This window comes from Ciconia boyciana, chromosome 4, assembly GCF_034638445.1.
Source record: "Ciconia boyciana chromosome 4, ASM3463844v1, whole genome shotgun sequence".
Lineage (NCBI taxonomy): Eukaryota > Metazoa > Chordata > Aves > Ciconiiformes > Ciconiidae > Ciconia > Ciconia boyciana.
The window spans coordinates 84,708,699-84,735,120 of NC_132937.1; the positions used below are offsets into that span (position 1 = coordinate 84,708,699).

At 35.6% G+C, this 26,422-nt stretch overlaps 1 protein-coding gene across 5 annotated transcripts in view; it reads right to left on the reverse strand.

Annotated features, from left to right (window-relative positions):
• The window catches only part of DMXL1 (Dmx like 1), an 84,799-nt gene that overhangs the window by 25,947 nt on the left and 32,430 nt on the right, over nt 1–26,422 (reverse strand). For 3 of the 5 annotated variants that reach the window (XM_072860448.1, XM_072860447.1, XM_072860450.1), the window contains 18 exons: nt 25,640–25,893; nt 24,862–25,540; nt 24,215–24,336; nt 23,591–23,680; nt 23,178–23,280; nt 20,943–21,059; nt 19,428–19,652; nt 17,070–18,755; nt 16,384–16,494; nt 14,875–15,044; nt 13,595–13,692; nt 12,734–12,899; nt 11,678–11,930; nt 8,973–10,060; nt 8,516–8,707; nt 7,185–7,261; nt 6,869–6,996; nt 4,839–5,087 (listed from right to left, as the gene is read on the reverse strand). In XM_072860448.1, the coding sequence (XP_072716549.1) occupies nt 4,839–5,087; nt 6,869–6,996; nt 7,185–7,261; nt 8,516–8,707; nt 8,973–10,060; nt 11,678–11,930; nt 12,734–12,899; nt 13,595–13,692; nt 14,875–15,044; nt 16,384–16,494; nt 17,070–18,755; nt 19,428–19,652; nt 20,943–21,059; nt 23,178–23,280; nt 23,591–23,680; nt 24,215–24,336; nt 24,862–25,540; nt 25,640–25,893 (5,808 nt within the window). Of the gene's footprint in view, nt 1–4,343; nt 4,458–4,838; nt 5,088–6,868; nt 6,997–7,184; nt 7,262–8,515; nt 8,708–8,972; nt 10,061–11,677; nt 11,931–12,733; nt 12,900–13,594; nt 13,693–14,874; nt 15,045–16,383; nt 16,495–17,069; nt 18,756–19,427; nt 19,653–20,942; nt 21,060–23,177; nt 23,281–23,590; nt 23,681–24,214; nt 24,337–24,861; nt 25,541–25,639; nt 25,894–26,422 lie in introns of all 5 variants that reach the window. The other 2 variants (XM_072860451.1, XM_072860449.1) reach the window with 2 other exon arrangements.

Here is a 26,422-nt window from a genome sequence, read left to right on the forward strand (position 1 = left end):
GGCATCACCAAACATCAGCACTGCTGAAGCCCAGAACAGAGTGGAATGACAGAGACATGACAAAGAAATACTGATGTTAAATCACACCTTGAATAATTTTAGTAAGTGTAAAGCCCCGCACAGATTTCTGTAATTCTTTGGGAAGCTATGAAAGCCAACTAGAACAGCAGCCTGGTGAAAGCCTACACTGCTGGGCATTTCATCTTCAAACCTAACAAGAATTTGCATTTTGCAAGGTTACAAATCCTGAAGTTTTCAACATGATATTCTGCTTACTCACAGGCAATAGCCCACGTGGCCAAGGCGATTAATTTAATGAATTACCCCTCAACAGTAGCAATTGCAATTAAGTTCCATAAGCTGCAGTTTGATTACTATATGCACGCAAGACTGTAGATTCTTTGTTGTATTTATGCACCATTTAATGAGTAGTGATTCACTGAAAAGCTCAAAGCAAGTATATATTAAACTCTCAGACGTTTCTGAAGACACTATGTACATTGTGGGCATTTCAATAAACGGTGAACAGAAACCTCTCAAAAAAACAGATAAGCACAATGAAATACTAGGTAGCATACACAAACTTTGTGTATCTGTCCTGTTCTGACCATCTAAGGCTTCTTCTACTGAGTAAAAATAACTCCATCATTCACACTGCAAACACTTAAAGTCAAACTTCTAATCTGTTTTAATGGCTGACTTAACCAAGAATAAAAACAGTAATAGTGAAAAGACAAATACTTTAATATAGAATAGAAAGGCCACAAAAGTAATGAAGTACTCAGTACTCCAAAGTACTGTAAGAAAACAAGCCCGACGTTGCAGTCTCTAAATTCTGAGCTGGAATTCAAGGCAATTATTCTCACATTGATGTCAAAGTTTCCATTACTAACAATATCGCAGGAAATTCTGCATTAAAAAGGAGCAGTTTGGCATGGCTGTTGTAGGTCCTGACACAAGCTGGAAGGCTTTAAAACTTGAGGAATCTGTATCCTTTTATCTATTCTGAGATTAAGCCATTCCTGGAGATAAAGTCTAAAAATGAAGACTTTTTACTGCCGTTCCTGATTTGCTGGTGAAATTGAACAGCAGATATATAGCACTGTTGGATCTAGTCTGAAACAGAAAGTTTCTAGTCTGAAGCACTACTAATGCAAATTCAGTTTTTGTTGTTGTTTTGGTTTAGATTCTGCATGAAACCTACCTCACAGTAGGTACAGCAAGCAGATAAATGCAAGATGTCTAAGGGATTGTTTTTTCTTTAGAATTGCCTAAGCAAAACTTAGCCAAACACTAAATTAATCTTCTGCTTTGATGCTCTGTTCCTCTAAGTCAAACATTTATAAAATCTGTAATAGCATGTTTTCTAGGAGGTCATGAATAATGGTTTGTGGAGAGGATTATGAATTAATTCAGAGGATCTAACAAGAGAAATACATGCATAAGACTAACAGTAGGACTGCACGTCCTGTGGATAAATTTTATGTGCACATCCTCATTATCAAGGCATCTGTTTCTCAAAACCTCTGGTATGTTAGGCAAAACCCATCACAGTAAGAGCTGACAGTTTATCATTTCTCCCTACCAAAGTACGACTATGACAGTACTTGGAAATAATACTTGTCTTAAAACTTTTTTAATTGCTTTGAAAGTTAGGACAATCAGCGGAGAAAAATAACTCGTCTTAATAGTCAAGTATTACCAGATTTCTGATTTTCCACACCTGAAACCCAAAATGACAACTTTAAGTCTATAAAGTGTACTTGTAAAATACTCAAGTTTTGGAAGTAGTTTTGCATTTAATTTACTCTTGTAGTATGGAATAATTGAATATATGAAATGAAATTATGGATTTCTAACTGTTAAAGCAAAATTCAAACTTTTTCTTAAGAACCCTCTGGATTATAGAGAAGTTACCATCTCTATATAGACTTAAGTTACAAAAGAGTTTTCTGAGGCAGTTTTGAAGATAAACTATCTGGTAAATATGTTTCTGAAAAGATCTACTATAATCAACAATAGGGTTATTTTTCAGATGCTAATTGCCTCTTTGAAAACAAAACACATCCACAATTTTAAGACATAATGTAAATTCTCAAATGCTAACCCAGTTTGTCAAAATCATTTGCTGCAATTGCAAAAACAAGAAACACGTCTGGGAAGTGTAACATGTCAGGCAGCTCTAAAAAGCATTCAACTGCCATGCTTTGTCTGATCTTTACTGTGAAAGAGGCAATAAAACAATAGCTTTTCATACAAACTAATTCCTAACAGAGGTCAGGATTTTACAAGACTACCAGGAACTATTTTTAGTGTCAAACTATTTTAGTTTGTGTCTAAAAGAAAAATAATGTTTATTTAAGGGAAATTTTATATCTAAAGCTATTATATGCTTAAGTCAACTAACACAGAAAGGGAAATCATGTAACTTTATTGGCCAGCACTGTACATAGTACTATAATCTCTTAAAACAAGCTTGAAACTTGGAGATCAACATCCACATTTAGATAAAGTTCTAAAGGACTGGGGGGGCAGGGAAGCAAGGAGGAGAAGACAATGCAGGACAGAGTGTTATACTAGAATTTTTAGGGGTGTTAATTTTTGGCTTTTGATCTCCATTTGAGAGTGAAAACATTTCACAAAAATCTAAAAATAAACTTCAGAAAAAGAGTCTAGTTATGCATAACAAAATGGGAAGCTATACAAAGTCAAAATCATATTATGGAAGAACGTGCCATGGTTGACTGGTACAAGCATTCCAGTCACATCTCAGTGTTCATTTCTGGGTGTCAGAAGAAAAAATAAGAGATGACAGTAAAGACACAAAAATATAGCTGATTTTAATCCAATTCCTCTGCTTCACTGGAGGTCTATCTTCTTCCTGTTTTTTTCTTTTTTTTTAATTTAAAGTGACAGAGAAAGATGTTCCTGCAAAATTCTTTCCCCCAAATTTGCTCTAGATAAACACACATTAAAAACAAATAGACCTACAGAATCCTAGAATTATGTAGGTTGGAAGGGACCTGGTCCAACCCCTTGCTCAGAACAGGCCTGACTTAGGTGATGGCCTAGTTTGTTCAAGTTTTGTATAACTCCAAAGATGGAGACTCTATAACCCCTCTAGGCTCCTTTTCCAGTGTTTGGTTATCCCTACAAATTAGTATTTTAAAAAGTCCCTTTTTCCCTTTAATTTTCAGTTTCAGCTTCTTGATTCTTCCAGCAACAGTTTTATCAATTCTGGGATCAGACAGCCAGCATTCATTTTTAAGAAACACATGCAGTAGACAGGCATTTAAGTATACATTTCAGAATACAATTCTATGTAAAACCAATTATCTTATAATTTTAAAACAGTAGTAGCAGAAGCATATTAACACACCTCAGTATACAGTTACCAACACCTAGGAAACAGAATTGCCAACAAAAGCCAGTTATGCCTTCCAACAATTCTGATATGGCAAATATATTTACCTTAAAATGATAATGAGAAATATTTATTCAATGCCACAGAGAAAAATGATCAGATCTAGAATAAGAACTCACTTTTGATTAAAGATCTCTAGTCTGAAAATACTTTTCTAAATGTCTGACGAAGTCTGTATTTAAACAGACATTCCCAGTTTTCCTTAAACACAAGGTAAGACATTTTTATGTAACATACATCTAATATCCATAACAACAATATAATAACAAAAATTATATAGTTTAAGTTAGCTGTGATGTACAAAGTCACCATAGTTCAAGTAAATTTATCTTTACAAAATTTTCATTTTAAAAAATCAGATAATCTGTAGGATTGTTGCTCTTGGTTTTATAGAAGTCCGACTAAATTACAAAGCATGAATCTGTACTAAAAAGAAAAACATTACAGAATTAATTCTGGACCTCAGGATAATTTATGATCATCTGAATTTACAACTTGAAGGTTGTTTGCTTTCCTAAAGGGGTCTCAGACTACCAAAATTGAATATCAACAAGAAACCTTTTCTTTGTAATGTCTAGAATGAACACTTAGAAATCCACATGCATAATAATGCTTATATTCAAAAAGCAAAACAAGCAGCTCTCCAAAGATATGAAATACTTCTGATCCTTTCAAACCATGGTCAAAGTAATTTTATAATTAACATTTATTTCAAATGAAGTGTAGTAAGAATACACCAGCAGTGCCAATTTTCTTTTTTAAAAAGGCCGAATTCAACTGCTGCTTTAGTTACAAAACTTAGCTTTAAATTTTGATGTCATGGCTTGCAAACAGAAGTTTTTCTGTCTTTCTACATATGCAAAAAAATCACACATAGCAAACTGCATGTAGAGGCCTAGTACTAAATCTAGTATCTTGCCTGAAGATTTGGTAGGACTATGAGTACTGAAGGCGGTAAGGGATTTGGAAAACCCCACACATTCCATGGAGAACACTACTACCTGATGTGGGCTAGGCATTGGGAAGTGCCTACCTGTCAAAGAGAGAAAACATACTGTATTTGTAAAATGGGAATATATTTCTATTATGAGAGAACTGGAAAGCTTTAAAATAAAAACTAGGCTGTAATAGTACTGAAAATTTTCTCTTTAAGATGAACTTAACCCCCTCACATTACAGCAGTTGTGCTACTCAGAAACCTTATTTCAGTAATATTCTCTTCTGCTTCCTATTCTCTTCTATACAATATCCATACTAATAATTTTAGATTCTTGCTTTTCTTTGCAGATCTAAAAACATATTGAATTCTTACTGAACATGAACTATATAAAGCAATTATTCTTAAGCTTTCAGCAGTCACATTATTTTCTTAAAAAACCCAGAAGACAAATATAAGTAGAACAATAGAACTAACCAGTTTTTGTCTTTAATTGCAGTTGTCCTCTGCTGGGCGTATGAGCTCCTCCTCCAAAGATAGCAGACCACATTTTGTTGTTAAGTGGATGAGCCATAATTCTATACAATTCATTGCTAGAATGTGTTGCTAGGCCATGGATGAACAGACTCAGATAGACTGCAGTTAGAATTTCACAAAGTAAAACTGTGAGACCTGGCTGGGCTTCCTCACCAGCAGAATTCAAGAGACGTACTAGAGCTGTTATTCCTGTTTATTTAAAAAAAAAAAAAGCACATAGGTGTGTGTGAACATACTCTGGATTATCATGGGTATTTTAACTGTTAATCTATGTTATTTAGTACATTCTGGTGTAGAAAAATTCTAAGTTTTAGAGGAAACTGAAAACTCCAGGAGAAAGTGGCATGCTATTTATTTTTAATAGTTTCATGTGTTGGACTAACAGTTAAAGAAATACATAGCAACTTTTCAAGAATAAGAGAAAACAAATGACAAAAAAGCACTCAAATTTTGGGATATATCTTAAATAAAACACTGGCATTTTTAATTCAACTCCCTGGTACTAAAACTACAACACAACATTTAGTTACCTTACTTACATGACCCTTTCTTCCCCCCATGCCTCAAGCTCTCTCTTTTCTGGTTCCTCAATTCTTTCAGCAAAGGGTTAGCTCTTTATTCTCTACCTTTAATCCAGTGCCTCACAGTACATTCAATGTATAGCATCCAAATCTTATACTTAAGATAAAAATACTAATCTGCCCACTGACTTGCCTGTGGTGCTTGTCTCACCAGTTAGGTTTATAACTCCAGCATAAGCCTGTAAGTTGAAATGCTATATTCTCACTTTACAGTGGTAAAACCAACGAAAAATCATGGGTATCAACCTGAACTATGCATTGTCTGACAAGTGTCTTTTCACCCAAGTACTAAACATCTTGTAGTGTTTTTATGCTCCCACAAAAAGTTGTAAAGAGTTTCAGATGTGGCTCCAACTGTGTCACTGTGCACGTAAGAGAAAATACAAATAGCAGCGGCTAAAGAATTCTGCTGTGTGTCATACTCTCCCATTTGCACATAAAGCATGTAGAAGCTATTCACTATTTTTTTTTTAAATAGAGAAATCAGTTCAAGGTGATGTTACCTATAAGCACAACCGCTAACAACCCCTTGTCTAATCCATTAGAAATTTAACTCCGCAACTAATGAAATAAGGAGAAAACAGATGACAATCTGATTTCTCTCTAAAATCTGTAGATTCAGTGACAGAACGTTTTGAGGAAAAGAAAAAACAGTATAGCATCAAACACAAAGCTGCTTACAGTTCTCCAAAAGATTTTTTAATGTGAAGTTTTCTGATTGAAAGAACAAATCCCATAATATGAAAGCATACTTCTTGGTTACGCTTAAAGTTAGTGCTGTAAACTGAAGCTCATACAGACATATATTACATAGCTTACACTCCCCCTAATGTGAACAGTGTAGCTTCATTAACATAAGTCCCAGCACACGTTAAGAATTACCTGAAGTCCTACGTGGGTTTTAGAGCTACAGCAATACATAATTCATTATAAACTTACTATCGTCAATAGTTTCAAGTTAGTTCAAAAGTTGTACATAAGCTACAAGTATCCTGAGATGGAGCACGAACTAAGATAGCCTTTCAAGTCCTTTTCAAGAGTAAGGAAGTAGAATACTGCGGAGTCTGATCTGTTGCCTGCAGGGGGAGCAAGTAGAGCACAGGACAACACTTCACCCTACTTTCCGTTTACTTGCTCTTTACCAGAGCCCCCACTAACATTTTTTAGCAAGAGAAAGCAACATAAATCAAGTTGACTTAGTGAATAACCAGAATTACTAGCTTACAGCTTTTGAAAAACGAAGATAAAATTTTATTATAAGAACTTATTTTTATCACACAGCTGTTACCAATACTACTAGAAAGTCCAGACCATAGCTACATGCTCTTACAGTGGATCCAGACAATTAAGTTTTCCTTAAGAGGAAAGAAACAAATTAACTCTAGATACCTGGCCACTGAGCAGGTGAGGTATTGGGAGTCACTGTTTCTTCTAAGCTTGTTGTTCTTAGAGAATGGCGCTGAGTTAATAGCACTGTCTGATACACTGTTCCAGTGAACTGATTTGCTTGAAATGAGCTGTGAAACAGAAAAGTGGGATGGCTTATTTGTAAAAAACAGTTATGTTTAAAACTATTCAAGTGATAGCCCTTTCCAGATTTAGGCAGGTGTGAGCACTGCCTTCTGGTGCACTATCTATTACACCATCATTACAGTGAGACAGTGTGTTGACCATTCTCTAAAAAGTGCTTTTCATAGACGTTTACCTGTAGCCGTGGCCATCACAAAGACACTGGTAGATGCAAGCAGAAAGTGACGCTGCTAAGGTATGCATTACATATATCTGTAAGATAAAGTTTTATAGACCATATTACACTCAAGATGAGTTAGTATCATAGCCTTTCATGCATACAGATTTGTAACAGTGAAACAAGAACTGAATATGGAAGGTATAAGCACTTATGGCAAAGATCACTTACAAAGCCACCTTCTACTCAGAATTCATTTCAGATAAATCAATTCACTTTGCAATAAAAGGGATGGGGAAGCACCCACTCATCCCACCAACCCATAGCCACAGATCAGCCCTAGCTGCAATGTTTTCAATTAAGAAACAGCAACATATTAAACCTCTACACAACAGTCATAAGTGATTATACCCTAAGACAGTAGCAATATGCTGGCTCAGAATACAAAAGCTTTGCTTCAGAATGAAAATTATAATGCAGATTAGTTTTTGACCAGTTCTTGTGCAGCTCTTGGACACACACACAATTTACTCAGTATCACACTGATCCCTATTTTTATCATAGCTGATACTTTCCTTACTGTATCACAAAACACACTTACGTAAAGAGCTAGAGAATCTGCTGATCAAAAGGTTTGGTTAAAAACTGAGTTTATTATACTTATTTGTCTGCTCCCTCTGAAACAAAGCACAGACTAGAAACTGAGCAATCTCTAGTAAAAGTAAACATGATTTGGGACCTAACACATGCAAAACTTCAGGAAAGATTTAACCTAACACTTTAAGTTTGGTTTCCAGTCCAAGGTTAAACACAGAAGAAATCTTACAGAAACATAACTTTAAAAAGACTATATTTTACTGTACAAACACATATACTGTTTCACAAAAAAGTCTGAGTTTACTGCACTTTGCTGACAATCAGTTTTTATACTTCAAAACTTAATTTTACTTAGGTCTAGGACTGAAATGCAAAGTTTAGCATCAATATAACAGAAATAATGATCATATTGTCATAAAGACAAATGTGACACTGATAGTGTAGTACAACATGTTTTCCATAACAGATGTCATCTTGGACAAACACCCAGTCCTGAGAGAGGCCAATCTACTTCCGCATGTTGAACCAGATGCTCAGCACAATCAGTAATCACTCTACAATCAGTAATAATCAGTGGATGTTATTTTAGCCCAAGGTAAGTACTACAGAAAATACTTAGGTTCCACAGTTGTTTTACTTGTCACAGGTATGCACATCAGAAAGTTTTCATGCTGTCAGAAAAAGATTCATGGCTTCAACAAACTGGACAATGACAACAACAACAAACACAAACAACTATAAAAAATACACACCTTGTTGTTCTGAGTATCTGGATGAGGTGGCGAATCAAGGTTTATTATGGCATGTAATATATCATGAGTTAAGTTACCAAGATGTAGCAATGGATTAGCCACCACTGTTTTGGCACTAGCTGTGCAAGCAAATAGGAGAGGTATGGAGCTTTGCTCTGGTAGAGGGCTGGAAGGTATCTGTATTGACTGCTCCTAAAAACAAGCAAGAAACACACACACAAAGTGAAAGTACAGCTTCCTAAAGGGAACAGAAGAACTTTTGAAAGAGGGGAAGGGGATTCTAAACAACAAGAAAACCATAACCTACAGAAAACACAGCATGTTAAAACAGTTTTACATTTATTATAAAACAGGTGCATGCTATAATAGGAAAACTTCAACAATAATACGAAACACATGCAAAAAAAATCAACAACAAACCCGAAGCAGAGAAAACAAACTAAGCTCCCCCACATACCTGCTGAGATTCTTGCAATAGCAGAATTAATTCCATTCTGACAGATGCCAAACCTCCACCATGAGAGCCATGAAGTATACAGTAACTAAGGAACATCCTTAGGAGAGACTGGTATTTCAGAAGCCATTGACGTCTTTTCTGAAAGTCGTCCTTCTGTAGCATATTTTTTTGCTGGTCAGCTAAGTCTTCAGCATTTTCATGTAATGTAGCTTCCTCTGGCATCACACTAATTCCTGACTGCATCTCTTCTACTTCAACACTATAATCACAGGTCTTTTGAAGAGCTACCACTTCTCTTTCAAGCCACTGATAAAGCTGATATCTCAACTTCCCACCATCTACCTCATAACCAGTGGACAGCGTACGAAGCTCTACAGTAAGAATTTTCAGGCATGCTCTAAACTTCAGTTGTGCTGAAATTATATCTTCTGATGGATTTAGAATATCTTTGTCATCAACTACACTAAAAGATTCTGTGTAGCTAGAACTTGTTTCATATAATTTTTCAGTTTTCTTCAGAGGTTTTAGCTCTTTCATTACCAGGGAAGAATCTTCACTCTCATCATTTTCATCACTGTCTGACTGTAGTTTCAAGTGTTCATCTTGGAATACCACACTTGGCTGGCTCCAGTCAAAGGAAAGCGTTGAACTTGAACGTTTTCCTGATGAACAATCTGAAGATGAACCAAGACCATTGAATACTGGCTGTGACCAATCAATACTGGAAGATTGGTCTTTTGTTTCCAGCTCTTTAACTGGAGAAGATGGTGAGAAATCTTTACTAGTATCCATTAAACTAGGGGATCTACAGAATGACTTTGACCTCTTGACAACTTTGGGCATCTTTGATAACACTTCTAAGGCCAACATAGGACAACCAGCTTTTAGATGAGCATATGCAGTGGTGAAAAACAGCCGTCTTTCACTTAGGTTGACTTTGTCAGCTAATCCATTTTCTACTGTTAGGCAGATGTGCGTAGAAGATGTATCAGAAGAGCCAAAATGACGTCTCAACAAGAGAGGATGTGTTCTTAAGTAGTTATAGAAGTTAAACACTGCAGGGTTACAACCTGATGAACCATCTCCATCTGAAAAGATATTTGATCATGAGAAAAATCTACCATTCTGTATGAAATAATCCATCTGCAAAGTTCTAAGTTCATCAGAAGGCTTTTAGGTCTTAATTATTCTACTGTTTACTTCATTGCACCCCTCTTTTCACCTTCCTTTGCACCTTTATCATTGGAGTATTTTGGGAGAGAGAACATTGCCAAACTTAATCACTACTAAAAACAGAAGCTTGAGTGGGAGAGCAGGTTAGACCTTTAAATTAAAACAGCTGCCATTTATTTTCCTTGCAGTCAGGCCAGTTCTCTTGCAGTCAAAGACGACCACATTCCTGTTCAGTTTAGATTTCTGAAGATTCCATCACTAAATGACATTAAGATGTTACAACTTAAAGATTTTTACTTTAAAAAGTCTTTTTTTAAATTTTGGATTAGTATTTTTTGTCTACCTCAACAAAAATGCAACTTATAACAGAACTAGGAAATCAGTAACATTTATACATATTGATATCAGTATTACATACAAATAAATGAATTATACAGCAGTGCAGCACCTACATATTTTATTTTCATGTCCAAAACCACGAAATGAAAAACCTTGAAAAGATATGAGCATCAGCATAGGATGATTCCCACAGCTTTCAAAGAGTCCAGGTTAGCTGAGATATACCCTTACTGTTTCCTCTATCAGGAGTTATAGCACAACTAATTACAGATAATAGGAAAAGGTACAATGAAATAACACCTTTAAGCAAGAAAATAAAGCAAAACACCACAAAAGCCACTGCGCTGATTAAAGAAGAATTAGTGACACTTAAAAATGATTTTACACAGGAAGGTGTGACCAGGATGGAAACAACTGAATACTATACCCCTCATTTGCTCAAAATTATCCTGAGGAATGTAATGTCTACTGAAATCAGTTTTTAAAATTAGTTACACATCTCTGGGGATTTGAGTCTTCATTTATCCCCATCAAGTTTCTCTCAGTAGCCAGGACTGAAACTAGCTAGCATGCTAACTACTAGCAACTTGAAACATTTAACTGCCCTGAGAACATTAACTTTATTAAATAATGCAACTGATTCTTAGAAGAACTATCAAGCTATCAAGTGAACAGGAAAAAGAATCACTTTAGGAGACTTACCTGCTATTTCAGGTACCCACAGTAAATATCAAAATCTTTTCTATGGCAGTTTATCCTTATGGTCAATCATTCTTCACAAGGACTAAAAGCTACAAAACACCATGTCCTCCGGACTCTGATACGTAACTGTGCAATCAGGAATTTTTTCCCAGGTTGTAATGGAGTCAAATTAACTAATTAAGTTAATTCATCTCTTCATCTTTAAGCTGCTGCTGGAAAAGCAGCTGCATTACTGCAGGGTCACTCTCATTATCCTGATAGTCACATACTTAAAGGATAAATTAAGTATCCATTCATGGGATACAGGATAACACCACCACAGTCACCACATTTACTACAAAAAAGTCACATACATTGCTATGGCAAGCTACTTACTAGCAACGGTGAGCAACTGTGCAGTACCTGGTCTTGGTCAGACTACGCTTGAAGAAACTACTTAAATGAACAAATAGTTAAAACCAACCCAACAGGCAAAATACTAATATTCTTACCTCCTTCATCTTCAACAGAATGTTCAATCAAAGTGTCAAGAGCCTTGCTATAATCTTCCAAAATCCAGTAAGCCATACTTCGCAGAAAAGGGTCACAGTGCATGTTTCCTGAGGCCTCTTTTCCAGGAAACACACTTCCCAAAATTCTCTTCTGTAGTACAGATTTATAAGTACTAGATACTTCAAATTCCGACTCATAAAGTCTTGATATTACAAGAGCCAATTGAATGTCATTCAGTTTTTCAAGGCAGACCTAATTGAAAATAAATATATTCACAAGACCAAACATTGTAATTTCTCCTCTGGTTAAAATGATCACAAGACAGGAAGTGACATGAATCTGTTCAGATTGAGATAACTAGGTCTATCAATTCCATTAAAAAATTAGCAGGAACTATGCAGAATAGCTGTAGCCAACTATTATATGCAAGATCTGATTTGTAATTTCTTCAGTTTAAGTCTGACATGACAATAGAACTTTTAAATCAATTGGCTTAAATAAATCATTGTCAGTGTGCATGTGCCACCTCTTGAAGCTGGATGTTTTGGTTATGAAGCTTTACAGAACAAATCCTTCATTATCAGAGAGATTAATTTCCTCCAAAGTTTTCAATTCAAACAGACCCAGGAAATAATTTTTTGTGAAAGGATTCTAGGAGCCAACCCACACCACTGCCAAAAAGCTTTCTTTTTCAGTTCTGGAACTTCCTAATGAAAAACTATGTTGTCTTCATATATGACAGGGCAGACAATCTGAAAGCAAGTTAATGGTAGGTAGTTAGTGGCCTCTTAATACTATTATGGAGGAATTAACCATGGATACTAACCATTAGTATCATTAATATGAGAGCTAAAACAGAATCAAAATGTGAAGACCAAGGATTTGCATTTGTCATTAATCTGGGGGGGAGGGGAGGGAGGTAAAGAGTACAAACAAACCAGAATCTTCAGGGGTCATACTAGTGCAAAATGCAAGTCACTTTCAATATATTTGTAAGTTTGGGACAATATAACAGTCTTAAACATTAAAAAAAAAAAAAATCATTATTTTATTACCTCCACTGCATCTTTTAAGTGTCCTGCCAACAAGAAGAATGCTGCAGAATGTTCAAAACGCTGTTTACCAAGCAAAGAAAAAGCATTCTTTAATGCTGCTTTACGCCATCTGTCCTCAGTAAAGTTGTTTCCAAAAAATTGTGTCATTTTAGTATCTTTTTGGGACCTGCATATTGAACATAATTGATAAAAATATATATTTTACCAGATGCATTACGGTTCTTCCTTTCCTCAGATCCCAGTAGAATTTTACACAGATCTTTTCATTAGGAAATGCAAAGGCTCTCACCACACTGGGAACATAGGAGGCTTCATATTTAAAAATAACAAAAACTTTAGTAAATACAAAAACTAATAGTATTTTCAGTTAACCTGATACAAACACAGAAAAGCTCATTTTTCCCAGGTGAGCTCTTAACAGTAAGTGACAATGCAAACTACTTTTTAAAAAGTTTGCAACATTGAACATTATATTATGAAATGCCAGTTTGAAAAACAGACTGAATTCAGCCCTCTCAACTTAAGGTATAATAACAACAGTTTTCTAAAAGATAGCCATGTTGTTCCACACACTACACAGGTAGACCTCAAAGTAAATCAGAACTAAGCAGTGACTGAAATTACAGTAGATTTGAGACCAAAACTTGAAGCATCTGCCTTCAGAAACAGCAACTAAGTTACCTCAGTAAATACAAGAAGCTTAAAAACTACCCATTCAATGTAGTGACTAATTTAGAAATCGAATCTCAGCTTTCAATGGTAATATTTGTGCTTCTTTTGGATTATCATCACATTCAACTTTTTTCACAAAATTATACCAGATAGTATGAAACCCCATGTAAGAGCTTGCATGTCTCCTACCTGTATAATCCCCAGATCACAGCCTTCTTTTTCATTGCGAGGTAAAAAATGGCTGCATCAAGTGGATCATTGTTTCGCTGAAAGGCTGCTTTAGCCACCTGTGAAGACAGTTCAACAGCAAAATCAACCAAAATTTAAATTAATCTTAAACTGGATTCCTGTTGCTTCTGGTATCCCATGCCCCATAGTGCTTGGAAGTTCTCTTTAATATAGGAACCCTCCTCTCACTGTGAGTCTGACATAAGAACGCGTGATGATACCACAGCTTCAACCCCTTGGTTTTGTTTGGTATTATTTAGCTAATGGTTTTCCACTTCTAGAAGCTTTTTGGCAGATCAAATGGGAATGCCTACATCTGAAATCAGTTCCTGAAATCATAAGAAAATTTATTAGTTGCTTGGGTGATCAAAGGACAGATGGTGTCTTCAAGAACAGGCTGGGACCAGGTACAACAGGAGAAAAGTTGTTTACAGGAGATTACTTTTGGAGGTTGGAAAGGAAAAAGTGGTAAGTGGTAGCAAGAATAGTCCAAGACCCATGTAAGGTAACCTTAAATGCAGGCCCAGAATACTTGGAATTTTTTAAATGCGAGGCAGGGAAGTTTCATAAGGTGATGATTAATTGCTGAAGATTGAAAAGTAAAAGTAGAGACATGCATTTTACCACTTAGTGCTTTGTAGTCAAAGTATCTTGTGCATGTCATTTTCTAGCTCAACACACTTGGCTTTTCCAAGAGCTTAAAACAAGTGATAATGAGGTTAGGCTTATTGCCACATCTGTGATTATTAAAATACATATTTAAAAAAACAACAACAAAAAACCCCAAGCCAAAACAAAACAAGAGAAGTTTTTGTTATCATGGAAACGTATCAATTTGCAAGACAGATGTACAATATCTTAGCTGACCCCACTTCTGATAGGTTTCTAAGGAGAACCTTTTTCCATAATTTGTTTCCTCATTTTGCTATAAAAACCAACTATATGCTCAATCTATACCTTGAGCATCCACAATAAGCACTGTACTCTGCCACCTTCAAAATGGAATATCTAAAAGCCCAAAATGTACTTCACACTGGAATTTTAAACCTAAAGTACTAAAAAAAGTGAATACAAAAGTTCATACTCCTACAATAAACTATATGTATAAAAAAATACAGCACAAAACATTCAGAAACACTGAACATATCTAAAAATTTAAAACCATATAAATAGAAGGTAAACACCAGAGGACAGCTGTTTGAAAAAAGTTTGGTAATTTTGTTTCAGAATACTATGTTTACCTTTTCTACGCATTTCCGCAGGCTATGGATATTTCGAACCCACCATCCTATACCCATAGCTCTGAGTTCTGGCCATGTTGGATCTCCTTTCTGCACTGCAGGGAGCATGCTCAATAGTTCTTCTTCTGCTACTGAATGAAATGCCCAGGCAAAATGGCTAGTAGATAAGCCTACATAATAAGCAATTAAAAAAAAAAAAAAGGAGGGATTCACTAATAAAATAATCCAGAATCTGAAGTCAAGGGGGTGGGAAAGGGAGAACAGAAGATCAAATTGTTTATTTTTGATTTCTAAGTGTATTGCTGATGAGGCAACTGAAATTTAAGAATATTTGTAAACACTGCATACCAAATATTAAAGAAAGCTCATACAGATGAAAAAATTTTTTCACCTTTATGTAACACCTAACACCTTTATGTAAGTTTGCAAAGAACAGAGTTACTGACTGAAGTTCAAAAAATACTTATAGTAGGTGGCATTAAGATTAGCCATGATACAAAGTGCAACATACTGATTAAACTTTTCAAAGTTTTGAAAGGTAGGTTCACTATTTTGACTTGGATTAGAAAATGCAAAGTTTCAGATAATCACAGTAGAAAACAGGTTTGAGTATAGAGACACAAAAGAAAACTGGAAGAAAAAAAAATCACATGAGGAAGATAGCAATTACTAAGCAGCAACATAGCTGGCCATGGATAATTGCAACTCTAGTGAGGGCCAGGAGATGCTTCTTTGCAGAGGCACACTCAACTGCACCTCTGCAGATGCCCTGGAGGCACTTCTTGCTCTCAGCAATTTCTGAGCTCAGCAGAAGTATCTCAACTAAAAGTATTCCATTGGAGAGCTAACTCAGCAGTACTCTGTTGTGGCAGTCCTGGAAAATTCCAATCTCTGATGCAGCTGAGGGGTGACAAACCATGAGATTGGAAATGCCATCAACTGTCATGACTAATGAAAGGGTAAAGAAGCAACCACAGCCAGTCCTTTAGATCTGATTAGGCATAATCAAATCCATCTCATTCAGTCGTCTGCAGTATCAGGTTGGAACTACTTAAAACTGTACTAAAGAAAACTATTTGAAATCATTCATTGGATAATTACAGTAAGGATATGAAAAAAAACATTTAAAGTCTGAGTAGACTATAAGAGATTTTTTTTTCAAATATGTATTAAAAAAATAAGTAAATATGTACTCTATTTTCTACTGCATTATTCCTGCAGAAGGTTACAGGAACATGGTACTAGACATACAGAAAAGCCAGTTCTTTTGCGGAAATAGAAAAAAAATTACAACTAAAAGATTATTAGAAAAAAAAAAATCAGTTCCAAGACCTCTACCTAAAATAAAACAAGACATTTTCTGCTCTGGCATATGTTCATATTGAACAATATTTTTTTTAAAACAACAAAATAACTAACTGATACTGCAGAGGCATGTCAACAGCACAGCAATCATAGGTACAGCTATGTCACTAAGATTCACCTCATCTAAGAAAACACATCAGTTACCTTGGTGAAGCAGTTGAGCTCGATGTACAGGAGGAAGTGAAGTTGTTAGAAACGTGTGAAGCCGAACAGCCAATAAAAATTTTAAACCACACTCGTCAAGAGTTTCTCCACCTGGAATTAAATATTTTTATACACACTTTAGGGAAACTACTAGAAGTAGCTATTGGGTGTCTTAAAAGTCACAATTCTGCGACTACTAACGCTTTAAATTCATAAATATGATAGCTTAATTCATAGTTTTTCCCTTCAAGGAAAGGGAAAGAGGAAAATTTCAAATATAAGAAGTTTTAAAGTTATTTGTTCTTAATGCAGGAAACAGAAAAAGTGTTATCATATTAAAAAAATCCATAAACTTGTTTCTCAATTTCTCCACACAGTGCAACAAACATTGGCCATTAAGGAAGTTGTTTCTAATTCACTTTTGAAAAGACAATTATGGTATGTGGACTGATGGACTAACACTGGCATTAACAGTTCACAATACAAAATTTGATTTTATGAAAGTCTGAAGTCTTGAAACTTTAATTAAACAGTAAATACTGAGGGCACAGTAAATAATACAGGCTATACTATGAAACAAAACTATGACAGGCTTTCATAAGCCACAAAAATACTCCAATATAGGAAAAACTCCCAAAAAGGTTGTGAAGCACAGCAGTACGTTTAACTTGGAAGAGACAGCTTACCCTGATTTCTGTCTCTGCTTTCTCCAATGTCAGTACTGGTAGTAGCAATTGTATCTGCTAAAGCCATCAATGACATTTGCTCCATCCTAGTCAGACCTGGCAAGCTTGAATGAAGCAAGTGACGAGAAAGAACTTGAGCATGCTCTGGTCCAAAGTAAGTTGGGCTATATTGAGAAAGATCGATGACTTTTGGTTTCGAACTGTCTTCATCTGCATCAAATGTAACAAGTTCATCTGTACTTATAACAGTATTTTGAAACAGATCTTCATAATTGTCATTGGGCGTATCTTTTTTATTTGGATTATTTGATTTCTCTGAACAGGAATGTGATGACTCATCATCCGCAGCAAGCAGAGCATATAAAGGCAATGGTGGAACAGAGTCTATTTCTATATAGTCTGTAGTCTCACTTTTGCTGAATGTTTTGGGATCTCTTGCAGTACTTCCACTAGCACTGATGGTCAGAGATCTGAGCCTCTTATCGTGATTAGGTTCAGATTCATTTATAGCAACAACTTCTCCAGCAATGCACTTCACCAGATGGGACAGAATGGCTTTTGCTCTACGTACTTTACCAAGATCCATAAGTTCCAACAGTTGATATGGATGGTACTGAGGTAAAGTGGGAGATAATGTATGAGCTGCTTCAAAAAGACCAGAATCTTCCATTTCTGTAGACAGATCACAGGCAGATCTTTTCCCACTAAGTTTCTGTGCAAGGCTGGTCATAGATCTGGTCAAGGTTCGCTTTGGTGGATGCAGACCCGAGGCAGCTGACTGACTTTGTTTCATCAAGCTAGATATACACGGTGTACTTCCACTGTAGGAATCTGTACTAACTAGCTCCTGCTTGGAAGGAGATTGCCACTGGGAATAAACGTGCATTTCACAATCCATTCCAACTACAAGAATGCCATCACGCACCCAAGACAAGGAGACTGGAAAAGGAGGTGAACCCTCTACAGATGAAACCAAGTCAACACAACGCAGCAGAACAAACCTAGAAAGGGTTGTAGCCTTCGTACTGCCACTATGGGAGATTGCTACAATCTCCTTACCGTTTTGTTCTTGCATTTTCCCAGACAGCTGACCAAACATATAAAGTTTTGATCCAATTCCCACTGTTAGAATATGTGAACCATCTTCCCTAGACATCCAATCTAAGTGTACCAAGTGCTTAGTGCTGGGCATATTCCCACCATGAGACAGAGAAATGTCTTGTCGATTATATGCCACTAAATTACTATCAATACTGACACCAGAGTCTAACATCGTGCCTATCTCATCTAAATGAAGAGTCTGTTCTAGAATCCAAGAAGAACCCCCTGTAGATTCACATTCAAAAATACTAACATGCATTATAAAATCTTGAGAAAGTTGTCTATTTTTAGATGTCTCCTGCTTATATGCTACTGCTAATCTGTTCGTGTGTGCACAGCTAACTTCAGTTGGCCTTCCTGGAACATTAATAGCACTACTACTAAGAAGTCCATCCTCAATCAGTAATGGCCATTCTTCCCATAAATACGTAACATCGCTATGTGCACTATATTGTGGCATGGAAGAAGCTGATGATTCAGTGGTAACTCTGCATCTCCAGAATCGAACTTTTCCATCAGAGCATGAAGTAGCCAGCAGATACGGTGCACGACAAACAGGATATATGGAAGAAGAACTCAGATGTCCTAAAATTAAATAAAATACACTTTTACTGGGGGAAATATTAAAAAGCAAGTTAAAAAGTAGACGTTTTTATTCAGTTATTTTATTATTCTGAAACAAACAAACAAAATATTAGCTTAGCTCTTCCTCACAAAAAGAGTTGTTCGCGGGGCCTCACAAAGGAGACAACGTGACAAAAATACTACGAAACCATTTCGCCCTTTGTTTCCATTTCATGCTCTAGAGAGGAGTCAAATTATATGATTTAAACCTGAAACTAGTATGTATTGTCTCTTCTAAACAAACAAACATTTCCCATTCAGAAATCTAAAAATATTTATAAAGTATTTTTGGAAAGACTACTGATGGAAGCCTTAAAATTTAAGTATAGATCCTACGAAAAAATTCATGAATGACTGCAAAACCAAATTTGTGTTTCTATAATTCCTTTTATTGCAAGAATCTGGAATTCAATAAATATTATACCTTAAATAAAAGCTTTATTTCAGTATTAGTTCCAGGATCAAGATATAAAGTCAGGGGAGCAAGTTTTAGCAAACCTTTTGGATCCACCTACAGGGGTTTGAATTTTAACAACAAATACTGAACTTACTATTAGTTTGTTTCTATCTTAAGACCGAAGTCAGAAAGGCAAGGATTCCTTATTTTATTCTTTAAAAAAAAAAATTACAAACCTGCTGATGGCTTTACACTTATTATCTCTACTCCTTCTGGCAAGCTCAACTCTTGACTATACACCATTTTAGAAGACAGAGTAAGCCAGCTGGTGCTCTGAAGATTTGCTCTGCAGGCCTGATACTTTTGAGTGAAAGGTGATTGGATCTTCTCTGGATCTGGTGAAGAATACAATTCTTCCGTTTGTGTTGCTGCTTCAGGTGTATTTGAATCCATCTTTTCATCTAAAAAAGTTTGCACCGTTAAGTTAAAAAAGTCAGTGATTTGTTTTAACCTAGAAGTAATTTTACTCACCTTAAAAGTTCCAAAAAGACAGATAAAACATGACTTAAAACTTTACTTTCAGTTTAATGAAATGTGTTTCCACATTCAGATTTAAAGAGAAATGCTAGCACACCTCAGATTAAATACTGCTGAAATTCTAGAACTGCTGAGAAGTTATAGCTTTAAACTCTACAGACTTAGAACAATCAAATTGTAACCAGAAACACCAAAACTGCAGATGAAAGAGGTATGTATGTGGTTATCCATGGAAATTAACGCTTCATGAAGCACAAAATACCTGCAGCTAGAGAAAATTAAATTAAGACCTCCATGTCTTACCTTACAAATTAGGGAGAGGTATTTTTCAGAGAAGTTTTGTTAACATTTGCTTAAAATGTAAGATCTCTGAGATTATGTGATACAAATGCTTTGTTACTTTTTTTTTCCCCCAATAAAACTCAACAGTTGAAGTATGAATTTGATGGATTTGGAACATGAAGATTGCCAACAGGTTGGCTGAAAAGCCTTATCAGTAATGTCCTCATATAAGTAGATCAGAAAATTTGGATCTTTAGTCTTCTCACCAACTTATAAATGAACTGCAATAATACTTAAAATAACTGCAGAAATTCTGCCTTTGAAAGCAACAGTAAGACAAATACCAATTTGGTTTAAATGACAGAAACATGCATTATAACATATTCCTCTGGTATGTAGTCAATGACAGGTTTATGTTTTCTTAAAATCTTTAAATGTTAACAGAAAACTACGGAAATATATCTTAGCTTACTTTAAAAGTTTTCTAGGTTTTGTGGCACTTTGGTAGTCTGAAAGAGAACCAGCACATTTCAGAACTTAAAAATTGTTCATAATTGTAATTCTGTTGCTGATGTTTAGGTGCGTCAGATTACAGTCCAATTTAGAACTTATGTGTAAACTCAAAAATTGCAGAACGGAAACTTCTGAGAAGCAAAACATCTGAACTGTTAGGCTGTATTAAAACCAGATAAATGTATTTGCCCTTAGAATGCACAAAAAATATCAAACTTAGGGCTCAGGCTGAACTCAAAGACTTCAGCATTCTGAAGATTAAGAAGTAATCAAGAATGGGTTGTGATGAAAGCTTGTACTAGAAGAATTGCAGATTCTTTTCAAAAAGCTGAAATACAATTTAGAATACACTGAACAGCAGACATTCATGAGATAGTGACTTTGTTTTTAAATAGAAAACTACAAGAAAGAGGGCTTACCTACTGAGACAGGAATTGACTTCAAATGTAAATGCCACATATGTAGTAATGAATGGTTTTGAGTATACTCTATTACTATTAAGTAGAATTTTTCAGAGAATCCATTTTGCTGGTTTCCTGATGAAATTCAGAACAGGAAGATCTTAGGGGTTATTCACCTGAAAGCAGAACTAAATTTTGCTGGCTAGCAAATAATCATATTAAGCTATCGCAAACTAATACTGAAATGCAGCGGTCTGACTACATCCAACTCTTGTATTAGTTTTCTCAGTATTTTATCACAAGCAATAACCACTACAATTATAGGTACACACATGAAGAACTGTCAATGTTTTATTTTAGAGAGGACAAAATACTTGCCTGAATTTGCTGTGTTTAAAGTTAAATCCCAGAAAGTACTCTCAGCTCTACAACTTTGTCTTTCACATGCTTGTCTCTTACAGTTTCTTTGCTATCTTTTACTGGCAACTGTAACAGTTAAGACAGTGAGCTGGACAGAGGTTTGGCCTTTAACGTATAAAAAGTATGCAAATTACATGTAGAGAAGAAATGCCATGTCAACAGTTGGGAAAGTCATAGCCTGGTCTAATTGATAGGCTCATCCATTACAACCCAGCCAGACTGACTATATAGTCTGGAATGCACAAGAAGTACAATGTTTCTTTCTAAGAAACTATTTGCTATCGTTTCACTCCAAGAAAAGACAACATGAGTTGTAATACCAGTAGGAGCCCATTTCTGGAGGATGCACCCAGCCATTCTCTTTCCTTAGCACCAAAGTAAATCCATTAGGACCAAGAAGGAATAGTTAGTTTAGTGACCATCTTTCCTCCATGATTCCTCCAACCCTTCTTTATGTGCATCTACATAAAACATGATCAAGAATAAGCTGTATTTGCCCTGTGGGTTTGACAATGGGTTGCTTGTGGTACTGTAGAAAAACGCAAGTGAATTTGTTCCTTTTTTAAAAACAACATGAACTAAATACTTATATGCTTTATTAAAGAGGAAATAGTGGGGATTTTTAAAAATAAAGAGCTTTAAAGTACTAAAAATACTTTCAAATTAGAATGTGACTGATACACTTCTAATTTCCAGTTTTTCAAAGGGTTCATTTAGCTCAATTTCTTACATGGCAGCAATCCATATAGACCTTCAGAACACACACAGATGTATAGAGTTGCTCTTTTCTAAGATCAAATAGCTTCCATATATTTTTAATAGTCCTTTCTGTAGATCATACTCAAGATGCAAATGTACAAAGTTATGCTGTAGAGTAACACTCCTTTTTGTTCTCTATTTTGTTCCTAATTTTCAACATCCCATTTGCATTTTTTGACCTCTACTGAGAGTTGGGTTGACATTTTATAGATTATCTCCATTAATCCAAATCTCTTTCTCAACTCAAAACAACTAATTCAGAATTGATCACTACGTATATACGGTTCAGGTAATATTTCCCTAGGCATCTCCCTTTTCTTCAAACAAAAAATAATTTTGTGTACCCAGTTACTATGCAACATTTTGACACTGTTCCACAAGTTTGCTTCCTGTTATTCAGCATTCCCTTTACTACTGCAGATGACTTTGTATCACAAACTTTACTCTGACCCTTTTTTCCCCACATTATTTCACTGGAACAGAACAAAACAAAATTGAGATGCCTATACAACAAAACCACTGACCCACTCCACCAAGGAAAACTGATCATTTATTCCAGAGCAATTCAGATCTGCCCTAAGGCCTACAAATCCACACACTACTCACAGTATTGTATTTTATAGTTGTGTTTTGGGGGATTTGTTTGGCCTGCCATTTGTTATACAACACAAGGCCTGAGAAGCAGTATTTAGCTGATGGAAAGGATGATCATCCATCATGAAACGATGCAAGTAAGCTTTGTCTATGTCATGCCCTACAGCTATGGGCTCTATATTTGAAACCCTTTCCCCCTCATGTAAGAAAGTTATCAGCAATGGAATGCTTAATACAGCACATGATGGGTTATCTCATGATTTAAGCTACTTTATCTAAATTTGGTTGCGCACTACTCTTAAAGGAAGTGAAACATCCATGAGTTTCATTAGACTAGATTTTCTTCTTTGGTATATAAAGATCTCAGAGTAAGGTATTTGACCTTAAAATGCTAAAAGCTGTATAACAAGTTCTTTTGCCTCTGTGGAATGAAAAATATAATAGTTTGTCTTCAATGTTCTATGAAAAACAATTCTTTACCAGAGTCTGATAAATTGTTCTTGTTTTCAGGTATTTCCTTCTCCTGGTTATTTAAAATGAAGTCTTCTTGGAAAACATGGAATAACTGCGTTTTCCTGCCATGCTAAGAAAGTAAAAACACACACAAGAAGTGAACATCACAGAGTGTATTGTTTAAGATTGCTCTGTAATATGGGAGCTTTTAACTTGATTGTTAAGTTATACACATCAATGAAAGATTTCAAGAAAATGCACCTTCATTAGTCACAATTTTTTTGATTTACAGGTACTATGAAACCAAAGCAAGTATATGTCAGAATCAGTCTTTAAATACCTCATCTTTACCTGATGGAGAGCTACAAGTATAGACTTATTATTAACACTTTTTAAACAAGCTAATTGTGGTATAAAATGAGTATAGAAAAAGGTCTTACAAGCTCTGTGATAGCATCCAGTTCAATGATACATCCTGGGCGAGCCGTAGATTGCTGGCTTATGATGTTAAAAACTTCACCAACATATTTCTGTTTAAAAAGAGTCAGGGGATGGTCTTGTTAACTCAGTTTTGTGCATTTCTGTGGCACAGCCTGCTAGGTAGGTGCAACATCACTAAGCAAATGTTAACTAAAGCATTACATATACACTGGTTGCAACCCACCAAGAACACAGGTAATGTTCACAGTTTTATCAAGAGCTACATTGTTTTCAATGGCTGAAAGGTGACATGACCTTGCATCTCTCATGTGGAAAACCTCGCATTCAGCAGTTTATTGTCCTTTCCCCACACTGCATTGTTGTCTCAACTTCTCCTTAGGATGGACAATGCACACACAGTTTGTTGCTCTGTTATAACTCCTTGTAGTGCAAGTGTTTCAAAGATATTTCCCAACCAAACACTGACCTGCCTCAATATGCAGATTTTGAGATTAAATGGAATGCAGTATGGCTAAAATAGGAAATCCTCAGCAACCAGCTTAGTCAGTTACCAACAAGACTGAAACTAGTGCTACTTGAATGAAGTTCCAACTTCCAAAAACTTGAGACAACTTTTCACTTACAGAAATTTCTGGATTGGAGAGCTCACACAAAAGTTTCTTAGCATCTATTACAGCTTGAAATAATCTCAAATGCTGTCCATCACTAGCCACAAAGCAGGCACTCGGAGAATTACAGTATGCACCTGAAAAATAAGAATGTACCCAGTGCTCAAATATTCAAACACCAACTTGCTCCCTTTTTCGGCAAGAGGCAATTTTGAAGTTATGAAAGAAAACAATATAGCATAAGAAAAATTCTCTCGTTAATTGCTGTTTACAAGCAAGAACTACGAAGTTTAGTGCTGTGCTCAGCAACCAAATCAAAGTATATGAAAGGAAATGAGAATCCCATTCGCAAACCAGAGGAAAATCTACCTCTGCTTTTAAGTGTTCAACATGCTCTGAAGTATGCACTAGCATCTAAGAACTTTACTGCATTACCTCCTAAAATATCAAATACATAAAAGGAGGCAGAAGAACACAACAATTCTTCACATAGGAATAAACAATTTCCAAGCATCAGCAGCTTGGAAATTTGTAAAATAAAGGACCCACACTTAAACATTTTTTCCAATGCATTCAAGTATATCTACATGATCTATTTAATAGCATTATTAGGTTATGACTTTCATTCTAGAACGCTTCATAAATCAGAAAACCAAACTCACCGAGGCAATAGCTGGGTATAAGTGTGGGCAGCCATGCAACATTAGAAAAAGCTGAAACATGGAGAGAATTGATCCGAGCAAGTTCAGAAACTCCACCAGAAAAGGACAAAGGCCCAACAGGGTCAACTCTCCAAAGAATAAGTTCACTGTAAACTGCATTGGGATCCTGGGATGTTACATCTGCATTGCCTTTACTCTGAAGTCTTACTGGTGACTCCTTTAAAGAATCATTTGCCTGTTTTGCATTTTCAACATCTGGTGAAATTAGAGCATTGTGATGTGAAGTTGTAAGCAGCAGTGGTAATACTGAGTGGCAAGCCAAGTCATTAAGATGAAAACGGTGACCACAATATCGGGATTTATGAGAAATACTAAGTACAGTTGAAAAAGCAGATTCCTCAGCAAAACTCACTAGCCACTGGTTCAATGACCCATCTGCATGTTTGGAAATCATCATAACATTGGGCGTGAAGATACTTAGTTTTAAACTGTTGGTTGATTTACTGTGTCCAGAAGAGATAAGCATAGATGAAGATCGTGTAAGGCCAGGAGGCTTTTGTTTGCCTTGTTGAATAGCTAAGTCAACATTTTTGGTACAAGCATACATCACTATACTTCTGCAAAGAGAGTTTGCATCACCCGTTGGAAATGCAACAGGAATTCTTGAGACAAATGACACCTGGAATTTTAAGAAAGGGAGAAAGAATAAGTATTAAAGTTATTTTCTCATCATACTTCTCACTGAATAACAATGCATAATCTAGAAAAAATGAAGTACCTGCACCTGGCGAAACATGCCAGGCTGGTATTCATCTAGCCAGTCCACATGCCATACCAGCAGTGAACCATCCATAGGATGTATACTGAATAGCATGTCAGCATTTTTACTCCATTCAGAAAGTAGTACTTCAATTTCATGATCAATAATAGCAGAAGATAAAGGAACAAGGCTCAAATTTGGAGTAGTTCTCTCATCACCCAGTTCCTTCTTTTCTTGGCTTCTTTTTTGTTCATCTCCATTTTCATCAACTTCTAGAACACACACATATATATGTTATATTCAAAAGCAGAATTATAGCAAGCAGTGTTATTCAGGCATCGGAGCACCTTTCAGGCCTTTTATAAACAACTCATATAAGCACAAATTTAAAACAATGAAAACTTTAACCAGAAATCTTCTAGTGGACCTCAGTCAATGACTAACAAACCAAAATAGTTTGTATTGCACCTTAATTTGAAACACTTTTATTTTTCCCTGGTTTATATAAATTTTTGCATGCATAGGCAGAACAAAAGCAGTCATCTCCAAACTGTATATATTTAAATTAATTTACTATTTTATATTATAAAGCTATTTAAATTACGTGTACCATAATATTTTAAAAAAGAAAGTTAATTCTAAGGTTGCACCTGCTTCCTTAAACATGTTAAAATAGCACACTTACATACAAAGGCCTCCAGGCCAGCCTAAGTAATATAGTTTTCAGCATAAATAACTCAATCTCTGGAACAATCATAAACAAATTCTGAATTTCTAGATACAGATTTTTAAAAGTTACTT